This window comes from Chiloscyllium plagiosum, chromosome 20, assembly GCF_004010195.1.
Source record: "Chiloscyllium plagiosum isolate BGI_BamShark_2017 chromosome 20, ASM401019v2, whole genome shotgun sequence".
Lineage (NCBI taxonomy): Eukaryota > Metazoa > Chordata > Chondrichthyes > Orectolobiformes > Hemiscylliidae > Chiloscyllium > Chiloscyllium plagiosum.
Genome location: NC_057729.1, coordinates 31649791 through 31662215, shown reverse-complemented (window position 1 = coordinate 31662215; position 12425 = coordinate 31649791). Strand labels below are relative to the sequence as shown.

The 12425-nt window shown below is 40.7% G+C and overlaps 1 protein-coding gene across 7 annotated transcripts in view; it reads left to right on the top strand.

Moving 5' to 3' along the window:
- The window catches only part of LOC122560139 (sodium/potassium-transporting ATPase subunit beta-1-interacting protein 3-like), a 209890-nt gene that overhangs the window by 160627 nt on the left and 36838 nt on the right, over positions 1-12425 (top strand). For 5 of the 7 annotated variants that reach the window (XM_043710429.1, XM_043710428.1, XM_043710427.1 and 2 more), the window contains one exon: positions 7451-7511. The exons of 1 other annotated variant lie outside the window; for it this stretch is intronic. In XM_043710429.1, the coding sequence (XP_043566364.1) occupies positions 7451-7511 (61 nt within the window). Of the gene's footprint in view, positions 1-7450; positions 7522-12425 lie in introns of all 7 variants that reach the window. One more of the 7 variants, XM_043710430.1, reaches the window with a different exon arrangement.

Genomic DNA, 12425 nt, shown 5'->3' with positions numbered 1-12425 from the left:
GTTGAGAGTTTATCTCCCAATTCTCTGCTGCTCACCTTATTAAGTATGTACCATCCTTTCATGGTGCTTGCATTCTCTTGTACTGAGCAATGGCAGAAATATTCAGTGCCGCTAGGATCTTCCTGGATTCCTGGTACCATATTTAAAACCCAGCTGCGCACTGTCAGCCATGGAGAGCTCTTCACAGCGTACGTAATGGGAGGGAAGTGAAAAAGAACAGCTTCTGAAAGTGTATCAGTGACATGAGTCACACTTCATTGGAAATAGATGTTCACGTTTGTAAATGTATTGCCACTTTACATTAGCAACTGCCTGATTGACTGTCATTGGAACTGCAACAGCAAGAATCAAGCTAAGAATCCACCCATCCTTGATGCTATAGCATGTGCTCTAGTCTGTTGTGCTGAAGGTGATGTTCCTTCTGCTCAATGTTCTTCCTTTGTTACATTGCATCAGAGGATAAGAAATAGGACCAAGGGCAGGCAATTCAGCCTCACAGGCCCGCTTCATCATTTAATGCAGCCATGGCTAACCACATCTCGGCCTCAACTCCACTTTCGCTCCCACTTTCCGTCACCCTTTAAGTCATAGACAGATTTTTACTCGGCAATCTCTTCCTGAATTTATTCAATATCCTTGCATCCACTGCTCCCTAGGTTGGTGAATTCCACACATGCATGATCCATTTTAGAGAAGTAATTTCTTCCCAGCTTTTTTTATGTCAGCCACTCATTAGTCTGAGTCTATGAACTGTCATTCTAGATTGACCCACAAGAGGAAAACATCCTCTCTATTTCAAAATTGTCAATCTTCTTTATCATTTTATATGCCTCAATTAGGCTTCCTTTCATTCTTCTAAATTCTAGATGGTATAGACTTAAACTGCTCAGTCACTCCATCACATGTTTTACTTGACCAAACGTTAACTTATGATTCTTATATTTTTTTAAAAATTCACTCATGGGACATGGTCATCGCTGACTGGCCAGCATTTATTGCCCCTCTCTATATGCCATTGGACAATTTAAGTCATTTAATTGGTCAGGATGAAATTTCAAAATCTTGGTCTTGAAAATCCCCTTTGTGTTTGCTTTTCAGCTTCCTCAGGAGATAAAATAGATCAGAAAGAAATTCTGAAAGGTGATCCAGTTTGACGCACTCTCAATGCCATGTGCATCGTCTTTGACATCCTGCTTTTGAGAATCTAGTTATTTGGCAAAACCTCATCATGGGAAAATGAGACAAAGCTGTACAATCTGTCACAAATTACATTGGCAATAGTCTTAATACATTTGTGGGTTGAAGGTTGAGAGATTCCAGACAGGTCCGCAGTGGAACTTTGGATGCAGCCAATTGCATAAAAACTGAGAGCAGCTGTCACCTTTATGATCGTCAGGATAGGATGGCCATCTACTCCTTCAGGTCACAGGTCATAGGTCCCACTCCAGGGAGGTGCTATAGTTCTGTGATGGTGTCCAGAAACATCCAGTTATGGACCAGGCCATAGCCTATCAAAACATTTCTAGAAGGTAGCCCAGACCCTAACTTTGCTCATTATTTTAAACAACCTAAGGTGGATATTCCAGGAGAAATGTGGCTGGTCAAACCATTCAGTTTCAAATAAAACCAGGAGTTTATTTATAAGATTACTGAATGAAACACAAGCAACAGAAAGCAGAATATCGAATAACTTAACCTCTCTGAAAACCCAACAGATCATCTCAACTTAATGATGCTGTTCCAACTACTTGAAAGAATCCCCATAAACCTCCTTGGCACAAAAGATAAAATCAAACGCAGGTTCTTACAGGAAAGAGGTCAGGGAGAGAGTACCAGACTGAACCTGCTTCTTTGGGTCCAGCAGTGTTTTTTCACAATACTGTTAAAAATCAAACCAAACCAGAAAAAAAGGCTGAGCTGAGAGAACTGGCCACTCCCCTTTTATTGTACAATTGTTCGTTTTTAACACTTGAAAGCCTACTACCTGAGGCAGTATCTATTAGCTATAAATAAATTGTCCCTAAAACCCTTCATCCCCAGACTTTTCTGAGTCTGTGTTAATTACGACCTCTCTTAAAAATAAAGCCAAGAACAGCATAACCTTGTTAAAGAAGCAGCTTTGTCACAATCCTCAGATTGTGACAACAATGTGCTTTGATCATGTGGAGGAAATGGCATTAAGGATGAGAGACTCTGAGCCTCCTGCACATTGTCCACACCCTGAGCGGTCTATCAACTGCAACCTCTTTCTGTGGAGGTTGTTTGACTGCTGCTAGAGATTACTGCTGGTCTTGGGCTTGCTTGTGCATCTGTTACTGTATTTCTCTGCAGATTTGTGGCACAGCAACCCACAGTGATAATGAATCCATGTGGCTGAATCCATTGGTCACGTTTCTAATGAGACTGTTTGGGGAATATCAGAAGCAGTACAGGTTCTTAATAATGTGAGCAGTCAGCATTAATATCACTCACACTGATGGTTTAGTGTAATTCTCGCTGCAGTGGGGAATGCCTCTACATGGAGTTTTGACACAGGCACTTCATTCTGAAGTCTAAGCAATACTGTGTAAATACTGTAGGAGGTTAGAAGGGTTATGTAGGATTAATTAGACCTTGTTCCCAAACACACCACCCCATTCCATTTCACAGGAAGGCAGAATTTCATATAAGAGTATGTTATACACAGTTCAAGATGTGAGGAATTCAGCTCCAGGCTTCTGAGCAGCCTAAGACACCTTGAATTGTCTTTGAGAGTTGTGATCCACAGTGGCCTGCAGTTACTTATACATTCCAGAGATGATAATGATCAATTTTTAATTAACTAAGACATAGTCAAGACCGTTGGTGTCCAGGATTTGTATCCTATATTGTTTCATACTGCTTGCATTTCATATGCAGTATTCTATGGTTATAAATGTCTACAGTTGGTAATTTGTAAGTGCCATGTCCCTCGAAGAGGCCTCACATGGCTCACAAAGACAGCCTGTATGCTGACACAGGAACCCACTCTGAGCTTGGTGAAAGCCATTTTGCATTCCCATCGTATATTTGTGATTTGGATCCGAATGGAAGGCAAACAGGTGTGACATTGCAGAGTGAGTTCCAGGCTCAGCCTGGTAATCTAGATGATCTCCCCCCCCCACCCCACCCCACTACCTCTAAAGTCTTCTTGTTCCTTTATTCCTTGCATTATTTGTTAACCCCATTAGTTCCAAGCTTCCATACCTTCCTACCCAACTCTTCCACAGATGTCCTGCTCTTCCAATGGTGTTCCCTGAGTGCTGGGCACACAGCTTAGCTATGCCAAACACCATGGTTCACTGTCCTATCATCAAAACCAGAGTGATAGTGGCCATCAATGATTCATCCTCTCGTAGTAATCTATGAGCTCCAATGTGCTATTGTCACCTACCCTGATATGTTGAGCTGTTGTCTCTCATGACTGTTGTTCCTCTGCATACCAACATGCCACTTCCAATTTCTAAAATTGGCTCCCCAACTTGCTTATCATAGTCTTGGACCCTGATTACTCATGACCTTCAGGAAACAGAGTCCCAAGATTGATTGTGACTCACCCCCTGACTGACCACTCCCCTTAGACTATGAGACATTGCCATTGGTTAAAGCACATGCAACGTATTTGCTGTGTAGGTAGCAGGCACATGCTATAGGTGTGACATTGATGTAGCATGTTGCTGTATATCGACACATTCTCCCATCTCCTCTTGACTGATGACTGTTGACAACCATGACAAGCTGCCTGGCTCTGTGTCTGTGCCAGAAGGTAAGGCAAAACAGGTACTTTGAGTTTGTATGTTCTGAATGAGGTAGCAAAATGTACAAAGGCAAGGCAGAGAAGCTGTGAGTATCTAAATGTGCACAAAGCACGGTGGCTCAGTGGTTAGCACTGCTGCCTCATAGCACCAGGGGCCCAGGTTCGATTCTAGCCTTGGGTGACTGTCTGTGTGGAGTTTGCACATTCTCCCTGTGTCTGCGTGGGTTTCCTCCAGGTGCTCCGGTTTCCTCCCACAGTCACAAAGATGTGCAGGTCAGGTGAATTGGCCATGGTGAATTGTCCATAGTGTCAGGTGCATTCGTCAGAGGGAAATGGGTCTGGGTGGGTTACTCTTCGGAGGTATGGACTGGTTGGACTGAAGGGCCTGTTTCAACACTGTAGGGAATCTAATCTAAAATAATGGATGAAAAAAAAAGAGGTGCATTAGTTAGGGGGAATGGGTCTGGGTGGGTTACTCTTTGGAGGTTCGGTGTGGACTAGTTGGGCTGAAGGGCCTGTTTCCACACTGTAGGGAATCTAATCAAAAATAAGTGAAGAGCCCTGAGGTGCACCCCTCTGAAATGAGATGGATACATAACCCTGGGTGCAAAGCATTCTGACAGCAGCATTGCAATTAAAGGTGTTGATGCACATCCAAACTGCAGTAATGAAATGGAAAAATATTTCCTAAATGAGTCAGAGATGTGCCATGATATGGTGGTGAGATCAGTGTGTGTCTGATGACAACTTCCATGGAGAGGGAGGGTTCCATACAGCATTCCCTGAGACATGGGGGACTACTGACCAAGATATAGGCTCCAAGAACAAGCTGGAGCCACTAGGGACCTGTCAGGAATTGCCACTGTCTGTTTTTTTTCTGTTGTGTCGGAGAATAGCCAGTGCGATAAAGATAGGTAGTAATAAGATATCAATGCTTGGAAAGGAGTCTCTCGCCACCCACTAACAAGATACTGATCTCACTGTACAAAATTGGGTGCAAAACCTTTGTTCCTTGACGTTGAGAAGGTCATTGGTCAGACTTCACAACATTTTCCCAACTGGCATGACATTGCCAACACTGTTCAGAGGCTGGGAGAATTCCATCCACACAGACAGATAAATGCCCCATATATAACAGAGTGCAGCGGACATCCAGGAAGAAGGAAAGGAGGGGCATGAGGTAAAAGCCTAGTTAAAGGGATGAGTTTTTTGGTGACTTTGAAAATAGGGAAGGAGGTAAGGAATTGCAGTGTTGACGTTTGGGGGACTTCCAGAAGGCAGGGAGTAAGGAGTGAGTACTAATGGTGGATATTAGTGATAGGCCAGTGATAGATGAGCAGAAGGTGCATGGCTGGGCTGAGGCTGATGCCAGGAAATGGTGGCATGTCCTTGTCTGTCTGTCCTTTGAAAAAAGAACTCCTCTCCTCTGCACCACCCATAACCAGGAACTCCAGATCCCTGCCAGAGAATTGTAGCCCCATTCTCGTTTTTTCTGACATGTTCAGACTCTGTCTGTCAGCAAGCCGGGAAGTTTTGGAATGCCAGTGCTGGTCCGAGTGGACAGCAGCCTTTCAGAGCTGAAATGCATGCCAGGGATGTTGGTGTTCCAGCAGATTTCTGCTGAGTGGTGACTGGGGGCTAGAAATGGATGTGAGAGATGCCAGAGTGGTGTGATAGATAATGAATTCAATGAGTTTGGTAAGCTGCTGGGTGAGAACTTGATAGGCCTTCAAAAAACTTAATGCAACTCAGACTTATCAAAAATAAAGTAAGATTCCACCCAATGTTACAGTTGCAGATCTCTTTTCAAAAAAGAACTTTCTGTTTGCAATCACAAATTTGTCCTTTTGATAAGTCTTGTATTCTTACAAACAACTTTGGTTGCCCAGATTGTCCTGCTCAGAGCAGCACCATCATCGGGAACATTTGGAAACATTAAAAGGCACAGGCCATTTTAGCAACTAAACTGTGTATATTTAGTGCAGATCTTAGGCTGTAAGAGTTAGGAGCCAATCTGTGGAAGATGCCATGAACATTTACACAAAATAATCAAAAAGGCTAATGAATGCTTTAGGTCTGGAGGAATAGAATACAAAGGTATGCTGCAAATGTGCAAAGTCTTAGTAAGGCCACACTGGAGTATTGTGAATGGTTTGGAGGACCACTTGTAAGAAAGGATATATAGGCCTTGCAAGGAGTGTAATGTAGATTTACTGGAATGAGATCTGATGCCAAGGGTTCAATTATGAGCAGAGCTTACACGGCATTGGTGAGGTCACAGCTGGAGTTTTGTGTCCAGTTTTGGTCTCCTTACCTGAGGAAGGATATTTTTGCTGTAGAGGGAGAGCAGTGAAGGTTTGCCAGTCTGACTCCTGGGATATCAGGACTGACGTATGAAGAGAGATTGAATTGGTTACAATTGGATTCACAGAAGTTTAGAAGAATGAGGAGGGCTCTCATAGACACCTATAAAGTTCTAACAGGACTAGACAGTTAGACGCAGGAAGGAGGGGGGAGGCCAAACCAGGGGTCATGGTTTAAGGATAAGGGGTAAACCTTTCATGACTGAGATGAAGCGAATTTTCTTTACCCAGAGAATGGTGAACTTGTAGAATTCACCACCACAGAAATGTTGAGGCCAAAACATTAGGTGTTTTCAAGAGGAGATAGCTATAACTCTTATGGCTAAAGGGATGTGGGAGGGAGGGCAGGTTAGGCTATTGAGCTCAATGATCAGCCACCATCATATAGAAAGGCAAAGCAGGCTGGAAGAATTAAAGGGCCTACTCCTCTATTACATAAACTAAGGCTGTATTCACTGGAAGTTAGATGGTTAAGAGGTGATTTGATCAAAGTTTTCAAAATATTAAGGGCAACAAATTGAGTAGATAAACTGTTTAAGAGTCTAGGATTGGGGGCATTATTTAAAAATTAGAGCCATAACTTTCAAATGTGGAATGAGGAAACATGCAAAAGGTGATACAAGTTTGGAATCTCCTTCTTCAATAATAAATGATGCCCAATCAATTATTAGCTAAAAAGCTGAGATTGATAGTTGTTTATAAACTACAGATATAACGGGATTGGTGAAATTGTCTTTTCAATCATTTATTGAATAGAGACCTCATCTGTTCTTTCAGGTGGACATAAAAGATTTTTTTGAAGAGCATGGGAATTATCCATAATGGCTTGACCAACATTTATCCCACAATTCAGGAGCAGCGATTAAAAATCATGAGGAGCCCAAGTGTTGTTCCTGGTCCCAAACCAAATGCAACGGGCCCCAGTTGTTGAGGCCTGACATATCCAAAGGCCTCGGTCTCAATCAATATCATGGAAATAAATTGTCAGTATAGCAGTGTCTCGCTTTGTGAAAACTTGTTGTGTGCGAATCGGTTGCTGCATTTATTACAACAGTACTTCAATATCACTTCAATGGCTATGACTTGCTTTGGGATGTCTCGGATATATTACCTATGACTTTACATTGATAATAGAACATTATGAAGCACTTGAACATAACATTTGTGAAATTTTTTTTTGCTTGAGAATATTTTTATTGAGGATATTCCATTGTACTATTCTGATATTAAGATTGGCAGGAGGCAGATTTAAGTCTAAATGTACAGTTAAAAAGAGTTTGCAATTATTTTTAAGCTTCTCTTTCTTTTGCAGCTCATTGGATTTGTCTATGGATGTTATGTTATCAGCGTCTTTACAGAGGAAGAAGACAGCTGTAAGTAGTGGTGTGTGAAACTGTTAACTGCTTAATTAGAGCGAGACAGGTTATGTGTGAAGTGGGCCAGCTGTAACAGCTTTCAGTGAGAAAGTGAAGTAGGCTTTCCTTTTTCAAACCCATGTGAATTATAGGTTTCAGCTTCAATGACTTCTGGCATTAAGGGAGAAGATCTAGCAATCATAGTGCCATAGCAGCTGCAACAAATACATCACTGATTTCTGTTTGTAAAGCATGTGACTTAAATGTAACAAAAAAAAACTGGAGGGACAGGATTCCTGATCAACTTAATTCACCAAAGCCAAGTTAAAATATTGTCAAGAATTAAAACATTGAATTATTGGAACTGAATTAAATAGAAAAGAGATTGTCCATTACCAAGGTTTCTAGCGTTTACAGTTTTCGTTGCTGATTTTACCAGTTCACGCTAGGTCTGTGCTTGAGCACTGCCTTTTGTTGTACTTTTATTTGGAAAGAGAAACAATGGATGTAAAATGTAATGGCATTATTGCTTCACACATGCAAGTCAGTTTCAGTACTGTTTCACAGACAGATCAACAACTGATAACATATTATTATTGAAAAATGTTTGTATTTGGAGAAAGCAGTGCTATCATAAAGGTAACAAGCAAATAACTGGTTGGAACCAAAACTTCAAATGCAGGAATATGCAGCTGACAGTTTTCTTTAGTTTGGTTCAGCCACCTTCTCTGGAACTCTTCACGATAAACCTTTCCACATTGTTTCATCTCTCCAACTGCTTTTAGATATAGTAATTTTTCAGCTGCACTCATGGCCACCTTCTCAATCTCTTGCTGACCAAAGTCTGACGACAAGTCATGAAGCAGCTTTGAATGTCTTGTTAAATTTAAGTATGAGAGTAAATAGATAAAACTGTTGAAATGAACAAGATTTTAGACTTTTCCATAATAATGATAGTGGTGATAGGATGGAAAGGGAAATCCCTATCCATTCAACCTATTATGAAGGCAGCAGACTCTTTAATGAGAGCATCAGTCCTAATCATAATGTTAAGACAGAGTCCCTCTTTGTATGATCACAGGTGAGGAGGGAGCAATTTGGCTCCCCTTTATTTGTTCAGCCCCCTTCCTCTCAGTCGTAACAAGGTTAACTTATATCTTTCCTTCTGGTTAACGTTCTCAATTCCAATATCTTTATGTTTTTGAAAGGAGTATAAACAGGCATTCTTGACTTAAAGAAAGATTGATGTTATTAGTTACTAACATATGAGGAAAAATAAAACATGGCACATATGCATTCAGATTAGAGATGAGAAGTGAGTAAAAAGATAGCATTTATACTAAAGGTATACAATATATTGTTCATGCACAGTAGATAGTGAAACATTGCAGCTTATCTTCCATCTAATTTGTTTCACTTCAGCGTGGATATCCAAGGTCTATGAATGAGATCAACTTCAGAAGCGGTAGTCAATGCTGGGAATGGTGACAGTAGATCCTTGGAATGACTACCTTTGGAGGAACATTGGTAGCAGCCAATAAATTAGATGATTTTGGTGGCATTGATCTGACACTTGAGCAGTTGGGTTGGAGATTCTTGGTTTTACAGGTTAACCATAAGGAGTTGTTTGGTTTATTGTTCAACTGTGGATTTTGTTTCCAGCATTCAGTGAAAGAGTGCCATTCCATCCTTTAACTTTTTACCTGTGAGTGCTGACATGTCTCATAGATGTCTTTCAGCTGTAACCTTCATAGCACATTCCAGCCCAGAAGCATTATAACACCAGTTTAGCACTCTAACACCATATTACAAGAATAGCGCACTAGCACTAGAATAGCATACTAGCACTCCAGCACCAGAGGTGCAGATGGGTTTTAACTCCTCTTCTGTGTATTCGTGAAGGGCAAAGACAGATATAGCTCTTTCCTAGACTGCTTTCTATTACATCTCTTCATGTTCACGGTCTGGGGGCTGTAACTCACGGAAAGTGGTTCAGGTTTTTTGCATTGTATTTCTTCCTTTAAAGTATTGCTCTGAAATCCCTTGACACCTTCCTTAGTGTGACATTCCAGGATCTCTCATGGGGCTGAGCATAATCCACATGGGAATTTGCCAGACAGTCACTGAATTATATTCTCAGCCATCTCTGGCTTGTATGTCCCTCCTTAAAGACAATGCAACCTGCCTTACTTAAAAGTTCTGTGTGCCTGGAAGTAATTCAGGCTATGATCCATTGTCAAGACACTGTCATTAACAACCCTACATCTAAACTAAACTGCAATAAATTCATCCCGAATGGGATTTTCCAAATCCAAGACTTGGCTTATAAAGGGGCACCTTCCTGAGAATTTTTTATAAGAAAGAAAGTATTAAGACCATTTGAATGTAACCACAAAGTCGACTGAATTTTAGCTGAAATGTTTTACATTGCATTTCAACAAGAACAATGCACCTGCTTCTGTCAAATTGTGCGTGAACTGTTATTATGAATGATTTTCTGCATATTTTCAATTCATAGCCATTAATTTCTCACCTGGAAAGTGGGTAAGCAGCAGTTGGATAAATGGAGAGTATATCACTGCTTCATTGGTGTCTAACTCCTGCCTTATGCTCTTTTCTTTGAAAAGTAATTGCAAGGTAGTCTATGCTTGGTAGTATTTTAAATAAATTGAGCTACTTTAGTTTGTCTAAAACAATTTTGAAAGCAGAGACTAAAGTGCTCCATTAGAAAAATGGTGTGGCTCATGACTATGTATTGCAAATAGTTCAAAATATGCATATATTCATGAATGTGTTCATGCAATTTAAATGTAGAAAAAATTCGCTTGTTTCATTTTTTTTCATAAAATATGCCACCTACCTTATTTGGTGAGTCTACTGATTTCCACGGAAATAAAAATGGGTCATTATATAAATATAGGAGCCAATCCACCACCGGATAGTTTCCACCCAACAGTAAAAGTAAACATTAACACCAGATATTTGTGCGAAGTTGGAATAGGTGCCCTTTGAAATTCACCCCACAGGTGGTTAGAAAGCAGGAGAATGTTTCTTAGCTTTACCTTTACTCAAATAATTTTTAATTTCTCACCTAAATTGGTGACATCAGTTAGCAGCAGAGAGATGTTGCAATGGACTGATAACTGCTTGTCAATTTCTACTTCTCTGGTTTGACCAGAGGCCAATTTGTTAAAGAAAAAAAAAGTAGCAAGAAACAATTGGCATTTGATGCTTAACATTGTTACTTATCACAAAATGTTTAGAGTAGTATTAGTAGTGATTAAAAAGTGAATATACAGAGTTCAGATAATCAATGAACATGAATCAAGCCCTGAAATAAAGTTTACACTTTTAATTGTCATTCTTTAATATGTATTATTGTTATTCATTAGGCTACTTTTGGGATGCAATTTTCACCTCTCTGGAAGTAGAGAGAGAGAGGTCACAGGAAGGGGCAATAATTGAATGATTGGCCCTGAAGCGATTCTTGCTATCTCACAAATCAAGTGTAGTGCCAGAAGGTCCACTGGAAACTTCCATGACTCACCAGCAATTAAGGCCATTAAATGGTCAGGTAATGTCTAATTAAAGGCCTCAGCTCACCGTCCTTCCAATTATAAAGTTAAAAATCACACAACATCAGGTTATAGTCCAACAGGCTTAATTGGAAGCACACTAGCTTTCGGAGCGACGCTCCTTCATCAGGTGATTCCAATTATATGCCTTCCCAATAGGTAAGAAAAATGGCATCCCGAATGAGTCATTAGAGTGACATCCGGAATGGAAATGGTCAACACTGGTGCATTCAGAGTGTCAGATAACAGGAAAATGGGTGCCTCCTGAAAGCTACTCTTTACCTTAAACCAGCCTCTCACCAGCCACTCAACCGCTCACTTCCTATGAGAAGCTAAAGGAAATGACCTGCCTTCTCTTTGTTGATACTTCTAAAAAGTAGGCCTCAATAATGTCATTAGGACCAACAAGTTGCTGGTCTCTGGCTGGGAAATACCACTATTAAGGCCTGAGAGGGATCAAGAAACTTGCTAAAGCTCGCTGGTTAGCACTTTACAAGTTGATTGGCTCATCATGTTGCAAGCTTTCTCAATGGTTTCAGAGGCTTGTCAATACCAGTCATAATCAGTCCCCAAACTTACTCAGGAAAAAGAAAAATTGTGCCCTTGGTTCTTACGCACAAGAGAGAATCTAATCATCTCTCTTCGACATTCAATGGCATAAATATCTCTCGATGCACCATTGTTAACATCCCTGTGGGGATTGCCATTGACCAGAAATTAAACTGGAATAGCCATGTAAATACAATAGTTACAAAAGCAGATCAGAGACTATGAAATTTGCATCAAGTAATTCATTGCCCGTTTTGCCAAATTCTGCCCACCATCTATATGGCACATGTCAGGAGTGTATGGAATGCTTTGCACTTAACTGGATGATTGCCATCCCAGCAACAGTGTAAGTCATCTAAAAGATACATCACAGTGACTCACCAAGGCTCATCAATAGCACCTTACAAATCTGTGGCCTCCATCTAAGAGCAGAAGATGCATGGAAACACCACCACCTGAAAAATCCCCCCTGATCCACAACAATCCGGACTTGGAACTTTATTGCTGTTTCTTCACTGTTGCGGGGTCAAAATCCTGGAAATTCCTTCCCAACAGCACTGCAGGTGAACCTGCACTAGATGGACTGTTGTGGCTCAAAAGGTTCACACTCTATCACCTTCATCTTAAGGAGAGTTAGGCATGTGTAATAAAAGCTGACCACCCTGTGATAGCTATTTCTCATAAAAGACTATGATAAAGATTATATTTGGTGACACATCTTCAATTTTGTCTTTTGTTTTGCTATTTTGCAGCAATATGAGTAGCTTTTATTTGTAGGAATGTCATTACCATGCACCCAGGGCCTTGA